Source organism: Papio anubis, chromosome X (assembly GCF_008728515.1).
Source record: "Papio anubis isolate 15944 chromosome X, Panubis1.0, whole genome shotgun sequence".
NCBI lineage: Eukaryota > Metazoa > Chordata > Mammalia > Primates > Cercopithecidae > Papio > Papio anubis.
In genome coordinates this window covers 40568782-40591873 of record NC_044996.1, presented here as the reverse complement: position 1 = coordinate 40591873, position 23092 = coordinate 40568782, and the positions used below count along the sequence as shown (strand labels likewise).

Here is a 23092-nt window from a genome sequence, read left to right as displayed (position 1 = left end):
TTTATTTCGTCTCTTTCTGTTTTGATTTGTGGGTCCTTCAGCTATTCCATTTTCCCCTCCTGGCATATGCAAAATTATTGTGGCTAAATACCAACCCATATTTTATCTAAATTCATTACTGTACCTATCTCTCAACAGTAAATATTTCTGGGCTGAGGTTGCAGCAGATTCACTGTAATAAGCCTATTAACTATTCTTTTTAAATTAAGCTGTATTCAGGAAGATATATTTTATCCACATCCAGTGCGGATAAATTACATACAATTACAGAATCAAGGCAAACACTAGAATATATCTTATCTAGTTCCTGAGGTACCATTACAGTACAATCTGTCCAGGTGACCCAGGCAAACAAGGGGCCAGCCAGCTCCACATATTATAAGGTTGTAGCATCGTCCTGCTTTGATGCCTAAGGACTATATCTAGTCCACAGATATCTAGTCCAATATGGTGAGTGTTTGTCTTTCCATTGGTGAATAATCCTTGTAGGGCTTTCCTTAGCCCTTCTATTACTTCTCTCTTTGATTATTTGGTATAGTGTGCCTTTTCCATTTGGGGAATAACAGTGCAAAGTAGCTGCAATGTGGTCAGAATGTGCAAGAACAGTCCTGCATTGGAACTCTTGGTCCCAGCTTTTTCAGTTTTCTCCTTGGCAACAGTCATTTGAAAACCCTTCTGCACTTTTATTATCTGGTAGATAGTGCTCTTTTAAAATTACCTCCCTTAGTCTGCTATAGCATTTTTAGTTGGACACATGCTCTCTAAAAGGATAAGTTAGGAGTTATATCCTTTCAAATAAAAGCATCCCAACATTGTCTTGTTAATGTGAATGTATTCATTTACTGTGATGCTACCCTGGGGGATATTCCCCTTTTCATTTCCATTCATTGGAGAGCAGTGAAATTAGTCCCAAGATGTGATAGAGTTTGTCAGTTCTCCCTTCCATAACTGGGTGAGGAATTTCTTTTCTTTACTATTGTTTGCGCCCATCATCAGAAATTCTAGCATGACAGTAAGTACAGGTAAAGGGAGACCTACATGGCAAAAGCCAGAACTTTTTGAATAACAACAAAGAGGAAAAAAAGATCAGCTTTTGCTAGAAGTAAATCAAATCTTACTTGTTATATGGGTTATTAGTAATGAAAATGTACAGAACTGTGAGAAAACACATATTGCTAATATACAGAAAATAAGAATATATTGAAACAGAGAAATGATCAGTTTTCACATCCCTGGGGGCGGGGGCAGAAATTGGGTCTTAGTCACTTGTTAAGTCATCATTTATACCAGAGACTGTATCTTCATATAAGTTATCCATGTCTAACATAGCCTGATCTATATCAAACATTAGGTCTTCATCCTCTCTTGGTGTAAGTATTGAGTCTAAGTCTGAGAGATCAGGGAGATCTGGTAGCGAAGGCTCCTCAGGAAGAGGTGCATCTGCTTCAGTCTCTTCTGCTCCACCATTTTCTTCTACATAAGGAACTTCTTGTACTTGTATAATGAATTGTAAAAGCTCATCAGCTATTCTTATTAACTGGGCTACACAAGCAACAAGTCCATCAATGAGTACAGGAACTGACACAGAATCCATGCTGCAGTGCTCTTCTAAATAGATAAAATATCACTACAAGCTCTAGCAAATGGACTCTCGGTGACAATGGATAGTATAAGGGGCTAACAAAGGTTCTGTGGTTGGTTTAGGCCAGAAATTAAGATGTTGATATGATTATGATGCTGATCAAGTACAGAATGAGAACAGTAGAACAATAGAACTTTTTGATGATGTCGGTAAACCGTGCACAGAATTTATATATGGTACTCTTGTTTGTACTAGTGGTGAACTGCTGTTATAATGACCATCAGGCGGACTGTCACAGCCAAGAGAAAACAGCAAAGCAGACCTAATAATAAAAAAGAGAGATATAAAGATTAGTATCTTTGAGCCTTTATCCATCCTACAGGCTACAGCTACTGGTTACCCCATCAAGAATTGCCGTTAAGCTTGAAATGATATGTCTAACTATAGCCCCTCCTTTGTTGCTGGCCTTGTGAGGCTCTACTACTTCTCTTTCCTTTGAAAACCTCATGGTCTTTATCTCTTGTTAAGACATTTGGTAGAAAAGTAAGCATAGGCAGTTTGTCTGTCTTTCCTGAACATCTCGTTTGAGGAAGGATACACTCACTCAGGGTCTGTCAATTATTAGCACCTTTGCCTCATTGCCATTTATATCTGGTGCTGCTGAATTCTTTCTGTGTTTTTTGGAATCCATTCATTAAAATTTCCAGATGCCCTGCAGCCTGGGGAGTTTATGGTAAATAAAAGTCCTATATTCTCTGTATTTTGCCAAACTTTGGAGAATTTCAGTTATAAAACTAGTTCCTTGATAATTTCCTATTACTGCCCCTCTTCCATATCTAGCAGCTCGTTCTTCCAACTTTATCTAAAGCTATGGTTGTACTATTTTCATCTGCATTTCTGGTGGGCTCTTTGCAAACCCACTTTCTGAGTAAGTATATACTTGTGTAAGGCAATATTATTTGTTTGAAAATCTAGATATTGACTCAATATAATCTACCTGCTACATTTGTCTGGTTTACCACTCCCCACCACACTTAAAGTGAACCTGTTGAGGATGCAGGAAGTTTTTAGTATTTTGACATATCTCATATCTCTTACTCACTTGTTTATTTGATTCTGTTTTTCTAACTCTTTCTTCTCTACTAACCTGGTACATACATGCCCACATGCCCTGAGGTTTCACAAGCCCATCCTACAACCTTATATTGAACTGAAAAGGGAGCCGAGTTGAAACTTAGAGTCCCCAAAACTTCAGGGTATACATTAGTTTTGGGGGCCTAGATTATCTCCCCTCTCATTCCAAATAGATTATTCTGCTTTTCCATTCTGATGAGCTGATACATGTCTTTATAAGAATTTCTAAATTCCTTTCACAAATTTATTTTCATATCTCCCTTTACCAGATTGTATTTCCTGCAAGAGTCCAGTTCTGTATGGCTGATCAGTGTAGCTATGTACCTTTGGCCAGTTTTTTTTTTTTTTTTCTTGGTTATATCTACATGTTAAATTTCTGGCTATTAATTCTGCAAATTGGGCTAACTTTCTTTCTCCAGCTCCAGTCAGGCTTTTCCTAGTTGAAAGCCTTAGGAGGTAGTCATCTATATAACTCCTTTAGGATTCTACCAAGTCTATTATTGCCCAGTTTTCAGCAGTTCTGACCAGAGTGGGGCCCAGCAAGCCACAGACTTCACTTTCAGCTGACTGTAATCCTTGGATATTTATTGGAGTACAGAAAATCATCAGCCAGATGGTCTGTGATTTGCACATAGAGCTTGCTGGTCTCCACAGGGCCTTTTTCGACCCACTCAGTTGTATACTATCTCCACTTAGTATAAATCCTGTAAGATCACTACATTTTTTTTGGTCCCAAATCCTACCAGTAGACATGGGGTTTGCCCTGATGATAAGGGTCACAACAGTAATGACCAGAAGGCACGATTTTGTTGGAGGCAACTTTCCATATGGAATATAGGAGAATGGGTACTAGAGGCAGAGCAGTTTGTTTTATTAATTCAAAGGATCTGTTTGTTTAAGAGAAAAACGTCTCATGAAAGAAAATATGGAGAGAAATCAAGGAAAGGAATTCGGCATTTATTTAGAACATGCATCAGCTCATCAGAAGGAAAACACAGAAGAAAGATGTGTGTTAAATATTGTTAGAGAGCACCATCACATTTTTCAAAGGAAGCAATAACTACTATATGGTATATACAGCCCAAAGGCACAAGAAGATGACAGGAACACCCTCACACAAAACCTATTTAACTTCTGACTTCCCATTCACCCAGTTTTTTCCCTCAACTTCTCTATCTTCCTCTGGGACTCCTTTATTCCTCCTCTTGGTCAATATGCTTCCATTTATTCACCTATGTGTTTCATTCTATTTCACACCCTCTCTATCTCCATCTACTCTTACCCTTTTCCATCATCTTTTCTTGTATCTCTCTCCTAAAACTGGGAAAAAACTGGAATAAATTATATTTGATTCATCAAATTTTTATTGTATTTATTGAGTTGTACATTACACAACCTAAACATAAAAAGCAGAGAGGTAGAACATTCCATATTTTGCTCTCTTAAAAGACAAATGTAGTTACTTATTACTTTTTGTGGCCCTTGATTTTTTTTGTGGGGTGGGGGACTCAGTTGCTTTTGGCCGGAAAAACAATTAGTGACCTTGCCTTAACTTTCTTGACCCTTATATTAGCTGATCCACCATTTTTATTCTCAAACCATCTCAGAGCTTAGCAACTAGAGGGTGAGGAGAGGGCAAGAAGAAACTTGAAGAAACTGCTAAGTATTCCAATAATAAGAAAGAGTAACAGTGTAGCATCAGCTTATGCCAGTTATGGTAATTTCCAAAGCAACCAACTCTGGACACCTCAGCTAGCCTAAAGGGGTATTTTGGATAGTTTATGCCTAGCCTTAACTCACTTTAAGGGACTTTTTATTAGCTATATCCTCTGCCTGGGATTCCTTTCTCCTTGGTGGGGGAGGAGTGGGGACTTCGGGTCATTCTGATATCTACTTTAATATCACCTCCTCAGATTTCTTACCCCTCAACCTGGGTAAAGCCCCTAATCATCCCTTTCCCATTACACACAAATTTCATTTTTGCATGATGGTATCTATAGCTACCTCATATTTTCTTGTTTAATTATTTGTTTTTCTGTCTCTCACCTTACCCCTACATACATATAGACTAAAATGTAATTGTCATGAGACTAAGAAATCTGTCTGTTTTGTTTTCTGCTATATCCCCAAAGAACAGAAGAGTGCTTGCCAGCATAGTATGTAATCAGTAAGTGTCTTTGAAAAAAACGAAATAATGGAAGGAGGGAGGGAAGAACAACATTCAGCACATTCATTCCGTAAATATTATCAAGCTTCAATCATGCATGTGGGAAACAGGGGATACAAAAATGGACCAACTCATCAAAACATACAGTTAATAAAATGAACAGGCAACCCAAAGACTGAGAGAAAATATTCACAAAATATATATCTGACAATGAACTTTCAACCAGAATATATATATTCTGGTTGAAAATATATAACATATATATACAACATAAATATATAACAGAATATATATATTCTGGTTGAAAGTTCACTGTCAGATATATATTTATATATATGTGTGTGTGTCTATACATATATATATATAGAACCCCTACAACTCAATAATAAAAAGACGAACAACCCAACTTAAAAATGGTCAAAAGATCGGAACAGACAATTCAAATGAAGAGCTAATAAGCACATGAAAATATCCTCAACATTATTAGTAATCAAAGAAATGCAAATTGACATCACACTAAGATACCACAATATACTCAGTAGATTGGCTAAAATTAAAGACTGATAACATCAAATATTGACAAAGATGTAGAGGAACCAGAATTCTCACACACATTTATACTACTGGTAGGAGTATAAAATCGTATTATGTTTTTGGAAAAACATCAGTTTCCTATAAAACTAAGCATATACCTATCTATATCCCAGCAATTCCACTCCTAGGTATTTACCCAAGAGAAGTGAAAGTTTACAAAGTGACTTTTACAAGAATAGCTATAGAAGTTGTACGCATAATCACCAAAAAGTAGAAAGAGCTCAGGTATCTATCAAGAAGAGAATGAATAAGCAAACTGTTGTATAGTCACACAACGTGATACTGATAAGCAATAAAAAGAAAGGCACTACTGACAGGGACAACAACATGGAGGAATAATCAACATTATACTTAATGAAAGAAGCCAGACACAAAAGATTACATGCTGTATGATTCCATCCATACACAACTTTAGAAAATGCAAAATAATCTATGTAGAAAAAAAATCAGAATAGTGGTTGCATTTATGGGAGTAGGAACTGATTGGGAAGGGGCATAAAGGATCTTTCTAGAGTGATGGTAGTGAACATGTTTAGATAAGGTCATGGGTTACACAGGAGTATGCATGTGTCAAAACTCATTGAATGGTACTCTAAAAATTTGTACATTTCGCTATATGTAAATTTTACTCCCTTCAAAAAATTAACCAAGCATAATCCCCAGCCTCTGAAAGCATATGTCAGATGCAATGATGTGCCCATAAAAAATTTTCTAATAAATTGTCACATTAATGGGAGACCTATTGTGTATCAAGGACTGTAAAATCCACTTTTCTTATATTACAGGTTGAGTATCCCTTATCCAAAATGCTTGATAGCAGAAGTGTTTTAGATTTCAGATTTTGGAGTATTTGCATATACATAATGAGGTATCTTAGGAATGGAACCCAAGTCTAAACATGAAATTCATCTATGTTTCATAAACACCTTATACACATAGCCTGAATATAATTTTATAGAATATGTTTAATAATCTTGTGCACTAAACAAAGTTTGTGTACTCCAAACCATCAGAAAGCAAAGGTGTCATGTTGGTGCTCAAAACGTTTTGGATTTTGAAGCATTTAGTATTTCAAATGTTGAGATTAGAGATACTCAACCTGTAGTACATTTAATCCTCACAATAAAATCATCCTATGAAGTTATGGGTGGAAAAACTGAGGATCAAAGAGATTCGGTAATTTGTCCATGAGCACATAAGTAAAGGTGCAGAGATGGATATCAGCCCAGGTGGGACTTCTAATATCCTATGCTAGAGGGCACAAATTTAGGTGACTACAGGAGCAAATCTGCCTTATTCAGGGCCAGAGCTGACATCTCATTCTCCTAAGCAGAAATAGAACTGAGAATGTTAATGTCATTTGCTATCCCTAGAAACTGGCTGAATTCCAAGTTGAATGTGACTTAGGCAGATTAGTCCCCTAAGAAATCCCCACTATCTGTGACTGGGAGGTTCAGGGATATATCCATTATCTATCCTTCCACTGACCTACTCAATTGGCCCAAATGTTCATAAACTACTTACCTGAGATAGAGCTGAGAGGGATGGGGGTATCAAGGCTCAGCCTATTAAACAATTTGCAGACTTTGCTTCCAAACAGGATGTGAACGTTCCTGCAACAACAACAACAAAAACAACACCCCCACACACACCAAAAAAAAAAGATAAATTGCTAAATCGATAAGCAAGGATGAGATTAACCAACATTTCAAAGAGCAAAGAGCCCTTTCTAAGTGAACTGACAATCGGACTTTTTTCCTTCCCTGTGACATTTGCTAATTCTGGGCACTGTTGAAGATGAAGCTTGACTGTAAAGCAGAAGGACTCTCCTGAGGAAAGGAGAAATGAGCATAACTTTTGGCAGTTGGGAGACACTAAAATAATGGGCTGGAAACTTGAGAAGCCCAAAATGCAGGGCTAGTTTTTCTTACCTGAAGTCACCTGAGTTCTGGGCTGGTGTCTGGGCAGGAAAGGCACAGGAAAATCTCCTGCAGTCTCCTGGTACTTCAGAGACAAATTCTCCCTCTAGAGGGGAACTGCCCCAAACAGGCCACCGGTCTCCACTTTAAAAGGTTACCTAGATTTTGAAGTTAGAGGGACACAGGGAAAACTAATGAGTCAAAAAGATCAAAACCACTCCCAAAGGGCAATTTGGACAAAATGATTCTAAAATGCATAAAGATACATAAAGGGCTAGTAATATTGAAATATCTTCAGGAAGAACAAATTGAAGGACATATGCTACCAGATATCAAGGCTAGTTATACAGTTACAGAAATTAAGACAGCATGGTACTGGCTGAAGGACAGACAAATCAATGGAACCATGACCCTTACCTCATGCCAGATACCAAACTAATACTAATAATGATTTGAAATGAATCATAGGCCTAAATATGAAAGTTAAAACAACAAAGCTTCTAGATCACACCACCAGAGAAAATCTTCATGATCTTAGGTAGGCAAATATTTCCCATAGGACAGAAAACATTAACCATGAAAGAAAAGATTAATTACACCTTAAGAGGATGAAAAGCCAACCACAGACTGGGATAAAATATTCACAATATATATCTAACAAAGGACTTATATCCACTACACTCATACATTTTTTAAACTCCTACAAATCAATAAGAAAAATATAATCAGTCTAATTTTTTAAAAATACAAAAGAATTGAACTGGCACTTCATAAAAGAGAATATCCAAATGGCTCATAAGCATATAAATAGGTGTTCATCACTATTACTCATCAGGGAAGTGCAAATTAAAACCACAATGAGATATGCAAAACCCACCAGAAGAGCTAAAATGGAAAAGACTGACAACACCAAGAACTGAAAACATGGAACAACTGGAACTCTCATAGATTGCTGGTGAAATTGTTAACTGGTACAACTACCTTGGAAAACTATTTGGCAGTATCTGCTAAAACCAATCATACCTCTATCACATGACCCTGGAATGCTACTCCGAAGTATATAACCAAAGGGTGTACAAATATCCACCAAGATACAGGTACAAGAATGTTGAAATAAACCAGATGCATGAAATTAGCTATCATATCACTCCATTTACATGAAATCCAAGAACAGGCACACAAATCTATGGGAAAGAAGTGAACAAAGTGGTTACCTCTGGGTAGGGGGTTATTGACTCGGAAGGGATATGAGAAAGCCTTCTGGGATGCTGGGAATGTTCTATATCTTGATATAATCACATATGTTAAAAAACAAAAGCATTGATATGCACCCTTAAAGTTTGTGCAGTTTACTATATGCATGCCATACCTCAAAAAAATAGTTTTATTTTTTAAATTTTAGGCCTCCATCCTACAAAAACTAATGAGGACAGCAAGACAGTGATAAAAGTCTTACCAGGATTCAGCAAGCCAGTCATCAAAGTTAATGAAAATGGAATGAAGTATGAATACGCAGGGGAGAGTCCCTTTGGCCTGTGTGGCTCTCTACTTCACGGCAGTGCTAAGGCAAGAGACCCTTATGGCTAGGCAGAGTTTTTAATTGATACAAGATGAGATAACCTATATCTTACAAGTAGCTCATAAAGACCCCTGAGGCAGAGGCCATACTATCCATCTGGTAACTGACATCTTTGACCCCATTAAATTTTTATTAATCTCTCTCTCTTTTGACATTTTCTGTCTGCACAACTAATCAAAAGTCACCATTTTTCTTTTAGCTGAAAGTCCTATCTGGCAATTTTGCAATGCTCCTAATTGGAAAATTGGCAATAAGTGTCTAACAGTAGGATGGAAAAAAAGCAAAGAAATCCAAATCCTCTGGGTCTATCTTTATAGTTGATAAGCTTCTTTGTATTAGGTAAGGTAAATTAGTTCATATCCAAGGAGAACAGAGGCAGTTATGTGGGAAATATTAAAATGCACCTTTAGTGAGGGTGGGTGCCAGATTCCTATTTACAAACAGGTAAATTTTTTTTCCATAGTGCTCCCTTTTCCAACGCTACAGTAACATTTGGATACATGCATTCGATATAGATTGTTTTAAAAAAAATGCCTACAGACATATAACTTCTCATTGCCCTCTTCACCCCTTGAGGAAACGTCAAGAGAACTTTATCCACAAAGGGCAAATTTTCACAATTTTGACATAACAGAAGCATCTCTGGGGCTTTTGTTCATAAAATGAACAAAAAACAGTATTTACACTTTAAACTCTTTCTGAAAAAGCTACAAACTTTTGCCTTTAAAAAAATAACTGTGTGCAATACAGCATTTGCCTGTTATAGGATCTGACATTTAAAAATCCCCATGAAGCATCTTTAATTTATCAAGAAAGAAAGGAAAGAATTGTGCAGCTGAGGAGCTAAACATGGCCCCTTCTTGAAAATATATGAAAAATTCAAAACTAAAACTAAAAAAAGGGGGAGTAGGAAATGTCCTTATGGTCAATTTAAACCAAACTCTACTGAATTTCTTTCCTCCTCCAAATTTGTTCATTGCTTCAGAGAAAAATCAGACTGGCTTACCCTTCAGAAAAACAACTTAGTAGAGAAAAACAACCACTTTTGAAAATACATCTTGGTTATTTTCCTAGACAGATACAGTGTTTCCTCAAAATACTGTTCGAACATGAGGATAGACACTCAATCTTAACCTGGTAGGACCCTACACAGGCTTGTCCCTGAGGCTTGGCCACTATGAGATGCTCCCAGGCCCTTAGAGAGTCTGGAAAGAGATGTAATACTTCTAGAAAGATTTTTTTGGTTTTCAAATATTACAGTGCAGATGACAGGGTCTAAAATAAGGGCAATAAAAACAGAGCTTGGAGGTAACAAGAACAGGGGTTCTATTTCCAAGTCTTTCTTCAGCTTTCTGAGAGGGGAAAAAAAAGTTGTGGTTGTTTGTTTGTATATGCTTTTTGGGAGAGATATAAAATGATACCAGTGGTTATAAGGATAGGATCTGGTATCAAAAAAAAAAAAAAAAAAACAACACAAAACCTGTATTTGAATTTCAACTTCACCACTTACTAACTAGAAGGTTGCTAAGCTACTCTTTGTGTCAGTTTCCTCATCTGTAAGATGAAGATAATGACAGTTGTGAGAATTACATTAGTTAGTTAGCACAACAAATTTTAAATGGTGTCTGGTATATAATTAGCACCTAATAAATGCTAGCCGATATAATTGCGCTGGAGAAATTCCAGGATCTGGGAAATAGTATGTGGTACCTCATGACTAGTGAATAGCTACCTATGGAAGGCAGGAGAAGAGATGGCTGCAGGCATTACAAAAACTGGAAAGACATGCCAGAGACACAATTCATCTCAGAGTTAGAACCAATATTCGATGATGACTTTGAGCTTGGGTAAAAATGTGAGGGAACAAGACTGTCTTGAAGCTGTAGTTCACCAATGACCCTTTCAGGAGATCTAAGGACAATCAAAGACTGTAGAGAATCCTTGAGGATTAGCAAATCCTCCTAGTCTAACTTCCTCTGAAGCACTTCCTTATTCTGGCTTTGAGCTTTGGTGGGACTGTAGCTCACATGCACCACTCCTGGCCTGGTGAAAGCTAACTACATTGTGAGCTACACATTGACTATGCCTCCAACATACTGCCAGTTACACAGAGCATGCCCTCCACCTGGTATTGTGACAATGATTCTTTCGAAGCATGAAATCCTTAGAAACATTTACTTGGAAAGTAATCGGCAAGGTCATTGAGACAAGACAATAAAGGCCCATTATCCTATGTCTAACGTGACTTCACCCAAACTAATTCAAAGTTTCAAGTATTCCTTTGTGAATCATTTGGATAAGAAGGAGAGCATTATGCAGATATCTTTGTGTACTTTTTACTTCATACCATCCTAGCCTGGATTTAGTCCCTAACTTCAGAAATATATCTCAGAAATTTGATAAGAGAAAGACGAAGCACCAGTTGTGGCCTCCTCTATGTTTCTGTGGCAAATGCCAGCTTGCCAAGAAAGAACAGGTTAGTGTATTTTACCACATGGAAAGATGATCACAGATTACAGATTGCTTCCCTCTGCCTGCAAATGTGCTTAATGCCTGTCCACCAAAGGAAAAGCCCTTCTGCTTTTAATGATTTCAAAATAACATTCCATAGCATCCCTTGGTAATTCATTCCAATATGTTATAGTTTATTTCTTCTGGTAATTATATCCTCAACTATGTTCACATACATTAACTTATAATAATCCTGTGTAGTGGCCATGCGCGGTGGCTCATGCCTGTAATCTCAGTACTTTGGGAGGCCAAGGCAGGGCAGGCGGATCACGAGATCAGGAGTTCAAGACCAGCCTGGCCAGCATAGTGAAACCCCATCTCTACTAAAAATACAAAAAATTAGCCGGGTGTTGTGGTGGGCACGTGTAATCCCAGTTACTCTGGAGGCTGAGGCAGGAGAATTGCTTGAACCTGGGAGGCAGAGGTTGCAGTGAGCTGAGATCGTACCATTGCACTCCAGCCAGGGTGACAGTGTGAGACTCTGTCTCAAAAATAAAATAAATAAATAAATAAAATAATCCTCTGTAGCAAGGATTATACCTATTTTACAGTTGAGGAAATGAAGAACCAAAGAGGGTAACTGACTCGCCAAGATTGCATAGCTGATTAGTAGCAGAGCAAGAATAAGAACCTGAATTCTTGGCTATTATTAAAAAGTCAGAAAATAATAGATGCTAGTGAAGTTGCAGAGAAAAAGAAATGCTTATACATTGTTAGTGTGAGTGTAAATCAGTTCAGCCATTGTGGAAGACAGTGTGGCAATTCCTCAGACCTAAAGACAGAAATACCATTTGACCCAGGAATCCCATTACTAGGTATGCACCCAAAGGAATATAAATCCTTCTATCATAAAGACAGATGCACACATTATGTTCATTGCAGCACTATTCACAATAGCAAAGACATAGAATCAATCTAAATGCCCATCAATGGTAGATAGGATAAAGAAAATGTGGTACATATACACTATGGAGTACTATGCATCCATAAAAACAAGATCATGTCCTTTGCAGGGAAATGTTTGAGCTGGAGGTCATTATCCTTAGCAAACTAACACAGGAACAGAAAACCAAATATCACATGTTCTCACTTATAAGTGGGAGCCAAATGATGAGAACACATGGACACATAAAGGGGAACAAGACACACTGGGGCCTATCAGAGGGTCAAGGGTGGCAGGAGGGAGAGGATCAGGAAAAACAGTTAATGGATACTAGACTTAATACCTAAGTGATAAAATAATCTGTAAAACAAACACGCCATGACATGGGTTTACCTATGTAACAAACCTGCACTGGTACCCTTGAACTTAAAATAAAAGTTAAAAATTTTTATTTAATTTAAAAAAGAACCTGATTCTTCAGATTCTTGGCCTTCTTCAGACTCTTGACCTTCTTCAGACTCTTGGTCTGACTAATGATGCTCCGGGAACCTCCACATCACCAGCAGAATAAGAACCAGTGTTAAGATATCAACAAGAACACAATATGTTTGTCTCTTGGTGTACAAAGAGGACTGGTTCCAGGACTTTCCACAGATACTAAAACCTGTGGATGCTTAAGTCTCTGATATGAAATGGCGCAGTATTTGCATATAACCTATGCACATCCTCCCTCATACACTTTAAACCAGGGGTATCCAATTTTTTGGCTTCCCAGGGCCACACTGGAAGAATTGTCTTGGGCCACAAATAAAATACACTAACACTAATGATAGCTGATGAGCTAAAGAAAATTGCAAAAAAAAAATCTCATAACATTTTAAGAAAGTTTATGAATTTGTGTTGGTCTGTATTCAAAGCTGTCCTGGGCGACAGTTTGGACAAGCTTGCTTTAAGCCATACCTAGATAACTTATGATGTAAATAGTTTGTTTTACAATATTGGTTTAGGGAATAATGACAAGAATAAAAAGTCTCTACATGTTCAGTACAAATGCAATATTTTAAAAATATTTTTGATTCACAGTTGGTTGACTCCATGGATGCAGAACCCACAATACAGAGGGCTGATTGTACAGCCATGATAGTTTGCTTACCAAGTGGATCAAAGGCCAAAAGTCCCCTTGAGGACAACCATTTCATTATTGTCATCCCTACATACTATCATTCCCAGAGTGTCCCTATAGTAGAAAGCCCTGCTAAAAAAAGAAGATACAAAAAGCCTAGCTGAACATTAAAATCACCTTAAGATCATACGCTGATCCATGAAAATAAAAAATAAGGCAAGAGTATGTGGTTTCCTGCTTTCTAACTTCTCTATATTTACCTCTGAGATAGATACACTCAGAATAAATTGAAGAAAATGAGGCAGAAAAAAATTTCCGAATATCCTAAAGAAAATGCTTTACCCTTGGCCATGAGCTTCCTTTCCCTTTGAGGATTTCGTACCTCTACCTCCCAAAGTTTCTAAGGGAGCCAAAGGTTAGCATTTTAAACATGGGCAAAGAGTGAATCCCATTGCTTTATATGCTTGACACTCAGAAAAGCACATCAGGGTTACAACACAGTCCTCTGGCAAGAGCCCTCCCAATACTAAACCAGCATGCTGTTCAAGTGACAAGATAAATGGAGTTTTCCTTATATGATTTCTTACAGTATTTCTTTTTTAATATTAGCTAGAGCCAGGGGAATCTGAAGGCAGGCTCACTCAATAGGAACAAAATTTCCCTCTCATCTGTTATGACTGATATTACCAAGGTTAAATACTTATGTCCTGAAACTCACTTTTAATTAAATATAATGGCCACTCCACCTTACTACCCTTATTAAAGTCACCAATGACTTCTGCACTTCTAAATCCAATTATCAGCTCTCCGTCTCATCTTACTTGTCCCATAAGCAGGCTTTAACATGGCCAATCATTCCCCAAGTCCTCTTCTTCTTCATGTGTAGTCACTCTCTTGGTGATCTCATATGGGCTGCAGATAAAACCTATAGGCAGATGGCTCCCAAATTTATTTAGCCAGCTTAGGCCTTTATCTAAAATCTCATACTTGTTTATCTAATTGCATTACATTGATTCCTGTAAAATTGAACATAGTACGTTCAAAACTAAATCCTTGGTATTCTCTCCCAAACTTACTCCCTTACAGCCTTCCATCTCAGTAGATGGTAATTCTATCCTTCTAACTACTCAGGCCAAAAAATCCACAGTCAATCCACCAGGGTATTGTGTTGGCTCTGCCTCTAAAACGTATCCACATCCACAATCTGATCACTTGTCATTGTGAGACACCATCATCTACCCTCTCACCTTGATTATTTTGACAGCCTCCTGACAGGAGTCTCTTTGCCTTGCCTCACTACAGTCTCCTTTTCTTTTCTCTTTCTTCTTTCTTTTTTTTCTTTTTTTTTTTTTTTTTTTCTGAGTTAGAGTCTTGCTCTGTCACCCAGGCTAGAGTACAGTGGCATGATCTCAGCTCACTGCAACCTCCACCTCCCAGGTTCAAGCCATTCTCCTGCCTCAGCCTCCCAAGTAGCTGGGATTACAGGCATCCACCACCATGCCCGGCTAATTTTTTTTTTAAATAGAGACAGGGTTTCACCATGTTGGCCAGGCTGGTCTCGAACTCCTGACCTCGTGATCTGCCCACCTTGGCTCCCAAAGTTCTGGGATTACAGGCATGAGCCACCGCACCCAGCTACAGTCTCTTTTCAACAGGACAGACAGTGATCCCTTTAAAATGGAAGTCAGATCATGTCACTCCTCCATTTAAAACCCTCTGATAACTGCATTTCCTTTAGCATAAAACCCAAATCCTTATAGTGGCTTATATGGCCCTGCATAATATAATCTGCAACTTTATCTTCTGTCTTTCTCTCTCCTGCTGTCTTCTAGCTCCTCTGGCCTCCCTGTCATTCCTCAAATTCACCAAGCATACTTCCTCTTTAGGTTCTTTATACTGGCTATTCTGCCTGGAATGGTCTTGACTCAAATATCGAAAGAGCTAAATCCCTCACCTTCTTCAATCTCTTTGCTTCTATCTTGCCTTCTCAATGAGTATTTCACTTACCACCTTTGTAAATTTTAACCTCCCCCTCCCAACTTGGCAGTCCTGAGTCTTCCTTATTCTGCTCTAACTTTTTAAATTTTTCTTAGAAATGTATCACTTTCTACATATATAGTTTACTTATTTATTATGATGATCATTTATTTTCTGGTCTTCCTCTCTAGAATGTAAGCTCCATGAAGGCAGGGATCTGTTTTATCTAAGTGCAAGAACAGTATCTAGCATATAGAAGATATTCAGTAAATATTTGTTACTAATAATTTGTAAGGACTAATAATTCCTTACATCTTTATAGTGTTTTATGCTTCTAGTGCTTTCACATGGTATCCCATTTAATCATCTTAATTACTCTATGAGGTGGGTAGGGCAACACAGAATTTATCTCCATTTCACATTTAGGCAAATTAAAATCCAGAGTGGTAAAATGATCTACCCAAGAGCTATTCTACATAGCTGGAATGTGGTAAGACCAGAAACCTAGTTTTGCACCCTTTTTCTGTAGCCTCCAATATTATACTGCAAAGCCCGTAGTCCTTGAGGAAAGACCTTCCAGATTCTTTGTTAGGAAGGGGACATGCCCAGCTTGTGCCACTAACCCAGTGCCTTGAAGCTTAATGTGTTTTACCAGCAAATGCAAAGTCAATTAAAGACCTGAGCTTATGTGGGGAATCACCTTGTGAATATGAGAGAAAATGATTCCCAAATGGCACTCTCTCCAAGAAAGAAAGAAAGCAACATTTGAATATCCCAGCTACTTAGTGGAATAAATTATTCGTTTCTTCCTAACTAGCTCTGCCTTCCTCTGGCATTACCCACTAAACCAAACAGTTCTCCAAAGCAATGTAATAGCATAAAGGAGAAGTGAGAGTCCAAAAAGGCATCTGCGACCTAACATATATCCCAGTGGCCTCTTCCACTGTGCCACCATCTAAGCCACTAACTGCCCATGTTGAAGCTTTCCCACATTGCCACTGCCAAACAGAAAGAATGGAGACTGTCCCTTTAAATGTACCACCAAACAGGAAGCTGATGTTTACTTGGCAGGGGAAGAACAAGATACTTTCATGCTTGGCATACTGCTACCATTGGCATCTAACCCAGAAGCTGCTGCATTCTGCAGGGGTGGCAACTATTTTGTCCTCAGGATAACATAGTGGAAGATGCAGCTATATTTACATACAGGCTTTTTAATAGAGATGCCTGTCACCCCTGGTAAGCTCACAGGAGGCAACAGAAATGGCACAGTCAGAAAAAGGCAAGCCAAGTCCTCAGTACCTTCTGGCAACTGAATCCACAGTACCAGAGAGGGAGGCCTTGATCTCTTTCTCTGGCCCCCAGAATGTCTTATACCAGGGGTATATCCAGAAACCCTCTGAAGTATTACTGAGTAGACCGGGTTTGTCTTCAGTGCCCTTGTCAGAACTGTCTTTTCCAAGATCACACCAAATCGAGTAGTTGAGGCTTGACTCTACTAAGTCAACTCTGATGCAAGCCTCAACAAATATCCCATAATGAAACAGCATGCAACAATTCAATAAATAAAACCTCTGGCTGAAAAAAAGAAGTATCATTGCAAGCACAATCTACCAAACGCTTAACAGATTTTAGATAATACATGGATGCAAACATCACTGAAACATGCAGAAACGTACAACCACCTTGGCTACACGGGTATGTACTGAAGTATCTGACACTGAGGAAGTAGGAAGGATGGAAGAAAAGACATTATTTTATTTTATTTTATTTTATTTTATTTTATTTTATTTTATTACCAAGTTTCGCTCTTGTCGCCCAGGCTGGTGTGCAATGGCATGATCTTGGCTCACTGCAACCTCTGCCTCCCAGGTTCAAGCAATTCTCCTGCCTCAGCCTCCCGAGTAACTGGGATTACAGGCGCCCACCACCATGCCCAACTATTTTTTGTATTTTTAGTAGAGACAGGGTGTCACCGTGTTGGCCAGGCTTGTCTCAAACCCCTGACCTCAGGTGATCCAGCTGTCTCGGCCTCCCAAAGTGCTGGGATTAGAGGTGTGAGCCCCCAGGCCTGGCCGAAAAAACATTATTTTTAAGGGGAATATTGACTTTGAAGGCAGAGAAACCGAGGTTCAAGTCTAAAAGTTTTCTTGCCTTAGATCACTTAAGCTCACTATGACTCACTTTCCTGATCAGAAATAAGGATGATGACAATAAGCAAGTATTAATTTTGTGATGTAGACAATGTTTAATTATGGGGAGATGCCCTATTGCTTTAGTTTTTTAAAAAGTGTGGCTTTTGAGTTTAAACATAGATTTAAACTGCACTTCTGATACTAATTGTATGGCATTGCAGAAGGCACTTATTCTCTCTAAACCTGAGTTTATTCATCTATATTTTGAGGATGATGTTGACACCTATCTCAAGTGGATGCTATAATAATCAAACAAGAAAATGTTATGAATGTGTTTTATAAGCCATGAACTCCAAGACAAAGAAAAGTTGTTTTTTGTTTTTTCATTAAAAAAAAAAACCTTTGATTGGAGTGGCCAACCAATCTGACTTTCCAGGAATAAGGGGTTTTCCAAGACCCAGAGTTTTCAATGCTAAATATAGAAAACCTTAGGCAAACCAGGATGAGTTGGGCACTCTAGTCTTGACTAACCTTTAATTAGGCCAATGTCCTCACTAGACCTTAACTGAGATGGCTAGGCCTTAACCAGATTTAGTCCCTGGCTCTGCCTTAAGTGGACTCTTACTAGGACTTAACTAAGCTTACCCCTTTCTAGACCTAACTGGGTTAAATAGGCCTTAAATAGGCCTAGGTCCTTGCTACACATTAAATTAGAAATGAATAGGCCTTCTCTAGACTTAAGTCCTGGCAATGCCTTATCTAGACTGATTAGATATTAACTAGGCATAGTCCCTGGCTAAGCTAACTGGGCTGTGGCTAGGACTCAACTAGGCATAAACCTGGTTCCACCTTCACTGAGTTGACTAGGCTTTAACTAGGCTTAAGCCTTGCTTTTGCCTTAACTAGACTCTGACTAGGCTTTAACAAGACTTAAGGCCTGCATTTGCCTTAACTAGACTCTGACCAAGCTTTAACTAGACTTTGGCCCTGGATAGGCCTTAACTGGGCTGGCGATCTTAACTAGGATGACTAGGCCCTAAGTAGGCTCAAACTCTGGCTGGAACTTGACTAAAGTCTGACCACAGCTTTTCTAGGCTTAGACCTTGACTAGGCCTTAACTGGGTCCAGGTTATACCTTAACTAAACTCTATGTCTCCTTTAGAATTATGCCCTAGATAGGCCTTAACCATGCTTTGACTAGGACTTAAGTAGGCTGATCCTCTGGATAGGCTATAACTGGGCTAATTAAACCTTAACTAATATTAGCCCTCACTAGGCTTTAACTGGGCTGGTGAGACCTTAATTGTGTTAAATAGCTCTTAACTAGTCTCAGGCCTTTGCTATACTTTAACTAGACTCTGACTAGGCCTTATCTAAACTTAGGTTATGACTAGACCTTACCCAGGCTTAGTCCTTGGCTAGGCTTCAGCTGGCTTTTGACTAAACCTTAACTGGACTTTGGCCCTAGTTAGGCCGTAACTAGGCTGGCTAGGTTTAAACTGGGCTCAGGCCATTGTTACACTTTAAACTATATTTTTATGAGGCCTTAACCAAGATGGCTAGCCTTTAATTAGGCTTGGGCCTTGGATGTACCTTTAAAAGACTCTGTTTACACCTTAATAAGCTAGGGCCCGGCACTAGCTTAACTAGTTTCTGATTAAATACTTAAGTAGATTTAGGCCTTAACTGGGCTCTGACTAGGCCCCTAACTAGCTCTGACTAAATATAAACTAGGCTTAGGATATGAATAGTCCTTAAAAATACTCTGATAATACCTTAACCAAGTCAGTTAGCTTTTAATTAGGCTTACGCTGTGGCTATATCTTAATAAAACCCTAGCCAGGCCTTAAATAAACTTAAGCCCTGACTATACCTTAACTAGTTTCTGCCTAATACTTAACTAGACTTAGGCCTTACCTAGGCTCTGACTTCACCTTAATTAGGCTTAAGCCCTGACTAGGCCTTAACTGGGCTCTAACAAAGTCTAAACTAGTGTTAGGTAATGGCTGGGCCATAACTGGGCTTTGACTCACACTTAACTAGGCTGAAGCCCTGCCTATACCTTGATTAGGCTTCACTACATCTTAACTAGGCTTAGGTCCTGGCCAAGTGTTAACTAAGTTCTGATTAGGACTAAACTATATTTATAACCTTGCTAGGACTTAAGTAGACTAGAACTACAACATAATTAGGCATAGGCCCTGGCTAGGACTTAACCTGGCTCTGACTAGACCTAAATTAGGCTTAGACCCTGGCTAGGGCTGAACTGGCTTCTGACTAGACCTAACCTAAGTTTAGGCATTGGTTATGCTTTAATAATACACTGATGAGGTCTTAAGCAAGCTAGCTAGCTTTTAACTAGGCTTAGTCCTTGGCTATATTTTATCAAAATTCTGACAGGCTCTTAACTATGTTTAGGCCCTGACTAGGCTTTAACTGGCTTAACTAGACCTGAATTAGGCTTAGGCTCTAGCTAAGTCTTAACTGGGCTAACTAGGCCTTAACTAGGTTAAGGCTTTGACTCAGTCTTAACTAAGTTCTGACTAGGACTAAACTACACTTATGATCTTGCTAGGGCTTAACTAGACTAGGACTGGAAATTAACTAGGTTTAGACTCTGGCTAGGGCTAAACTGGACTGACTAGGCATTAACTAGGCATTGGCCCTGAATAGGTCCTAGTTGGGCTGACTAGAACTTAACTAGCCTCTGACTAGACCTAAATTAGGCTTAGGCCTTGCCTAGGGCTGAATTGGGTTCTAACTGGACCAAAACTAGACTTGGACACCAATAATGCTTCAACAATATCCTAATGAGGTATTAACCAAGCTAACTAGATTTAACCGTGCAATCTAGACCAGAAGTAGGCTTAGGCTCTGACCAGGTCTTTTTTTTTTTTTTTTTAAACAGAGTCTTGCTCCATTTCCCAGGCTAGAGTGCAATGGCACGATCTCGGCTCACTGCAACCTCCGCCTCCCAGGTTCAAGTGATTCTCCTGCCTCAGCCTCCTGAGTAGCTGGGATTACAGGCGCCCACCACAATGCCCAGCTAATTTTTGTATTTTTAGTATAGATGGGGTTTCACCATGCTAGTCAGGCTGGTTTTGAACTCCTGACCTCAGGTGATTCTCCTGCCTTGGCCTCCCAAAGTGCTGGGATTACAGGCATGAGCCACCGTGCCCAGCCGGCTCTGACTAGGTCTTAATTGGGCTGACTAGGACTTAACTAGACTTAGGCTCTGTCTCCACCTAACTGATCTCTGAGTAGGTCTTAAGTGGGCTTAGCCCCTGGTGAGATTGTAACCAGGCTGCCTAGGCATTAACTGGGCTGAGCAAGCCTTAACTAGGCTTTGGTCTTGGCCAAGTCCATGGCTAGAGCTTAACTATGCTTAAGCCTCAGGTAAGCCTTATCTAAGCTGAGGTGCTGGCTAGGCCTTAACCAGACCTTGGCCCTAGTCTTGTCTTGATTAAGCTGTAGTCAGGCCTTGGCTAAATTCCAGCTACTCTTTCGTAAGGATCACCTCAATAATATATTACCTCTAGCCCTCAGCTCCTCCAGTTTGTATCTGTCATTACCTCAGTTATCCTGCAGTTTCAGGCCCTTCTCTGGGTCATAAAGAAGTCAGAGGCAGGACCCCTACCTTACCACACTGCAACAGGAAACAGACTGCTTGTAGGCTCTTTGCAGCCAGATGCACTTATAGTATAAAACAGGAAGCAACCCCTGAATTGGCACTCCCAAGAAATCAGGGGGATACTCTTTTATGTAACACTCCACTCAGAATTATATTTTTATTTCAGCCAATGAGAATGGTCTGTAAAACTTCTTCCAGGACACCGACATTTTGTAATAAGGTTATAACAAACTTAAAACATAACATAGCATTCCTAAGTACAGTACAGCAGGTGACTCTATGGCTTTTGCCCATAATGTGCAATTGGCACTTTAGAAGAGAGATCTTCCTACCTGCCTTACCACACTGCAACAGGAAACAGACTGCTTGTAGACTCTTTGCAACCAAATGTATTTATAGGACAAAACAGGAAGCAACCCCTGTATTGACACCCCCAAGAAACCAGGGGACACTCTTCTATGTAACACTCCACCTGGAAGTATATTTCTATCTCAGTCAATCAAAATGGTCTGTACAACTGTTTCCAGGACACTGACATTTTGTGACAAGTTAGTAACAAACTTATGTAACAAGTTTGTAACAAACTTAGAACACAGCATTCCTAAGTACAGTACAGGAGGTGATTCTTTGGCTTTTGCCCATAATGTGCAATTGGCAGTTTAGAAGAGAGATCTTCTTACCTACCTTACCACACTGCAACAGGAAACAGACTGCTTGTAGGCTCTTTGCAGCCAGATGTATTTATAGGATAAAACGGAAGCAACCCCTGAATTGACACCCCCAAGAAACCAGGGGACACTCTTGTATGTAACACCCTACCCAGAAGTATATTTCTATCTCAGCCAATCAAAATGGTCTGTACAACTGCTTCCAGGACACCAGCGTTTTGTAACAAGTCTGTAACAAACTTAGAACATAGCATTCCTCAGCATGGGAGGAGACTCTATGACTTTTGCCCTTAATGTGCAATTGGGAGTTTACTTACCTTACCACACTGCAACAGGAAACAGACTTCTTATAGGCCCTTTGCAACCAGATGTATTTATAATATAAAACAGCAAGCAAACCCTGAATTGACACCCCCAAGAAACCAGGGGATACTCTTCTATGTAACACTCCACCTGGGAGTATATTTTTATTTCTGCCAATCAAAATGGTCTGTGCAACTTCTAGGACACCGACATTTGGTAACAAGTTTGTAACAAACTTAAAACATAGCAGGCTGGGCACAGTGGCTCACGCCTGTAATCCCAACACTTTGGGAAGCCGAGGCCGGTGGAGCATGAGATCAAGGGATTGAGACCATCCTGGCCAACATGGTGAAACCCTGTCTCTACTAAAAATACAAAAAGTTAGCTGGGCGTGGTGTTGCGTGCCTCTAGTCCCAGCTACTTGGGAAGCTGAAGCAGGAGAATCACTTGAACCCAGCAGGCAGAGGTTACAGTGAGCAGAGATTGCACCACTACATTCCAGCCTAGTGACAGAGTGAGATTCCATCTTAAAAAAAAAAAAAAAAAAAAAAAAAAGAAAGAAAACCACAAAACAGCATAGCATTCCTAAGTACAGTACAGGAGGCAAATCTACAGGTTTTGCCCATAATGTACAATTAGCATTTTAGAAGAGAGATCACCAATGCACTAGATTGCAGTAAAGGGAGTGTAAGCTTCACCAAGCTGAACTTTGAGCATTTGTGGAACCTATGAACTCTCCACAGTTAGTTATCAGTTCCATTGTGAGGAAGTAGCCAGTCTGACATACACTGGCTTAGCCTGCTATAGGATACTGAAATACTTGTTTAATGATGATAAATCCAGACCAGAGAATAGGCAATCATTCCTATCTATTAACTTCATGGAT

At 39.2% G+C, this 23092-nt stretch overlaps 2 protein-coding genes across 2 annotated transcripts in view; one reads left to right on the top strand and one right to left on the bottom strand.

Annotated features, from left to right (window-relative positions):
- The window catches only part of TRPC5 (transient receptor potential cation channel subfamily C member 5), a 257934-nt gene that overhangs the window by 184876 nt on the left and 49966 nt on the right, over positions 1 to 23092 (top strand). The gene's annotated exons all lie outside the window — the stretch shown is intronic.
- TRPC5OS (TRPC5 opposite strand) lies at positions 364 to 7509 on the bottom strand. The gene is made up of 3 exons (XM_017954181.3): positions 7409 to 7509; positions 7002 to 7090; positions 364 to 1904 (listed from the first exon to the last, which is right to left on the bottom strand). Exon 3 carries the CDS (start codon positions 1592 to 1594, stop codon positions 1259 to 1261), a length of 336 nt encoding a protein of 111 aa, XP_017809670.1. The 5' UTR covers positions 1595 to 1904; positions 7002 to 7090; positions 7409 to 7509; the 3' UTR covers positions 364 to 1258.

Coding starts and splice junctions, on each gene's coding strand:
- TRPC5OS (XM_017954181.3), bottom strand. CDS start 1,594: ATGGATTCTGTGTCAGTTCCTGTACTCATTGATGGACTTGTTGCTTGT.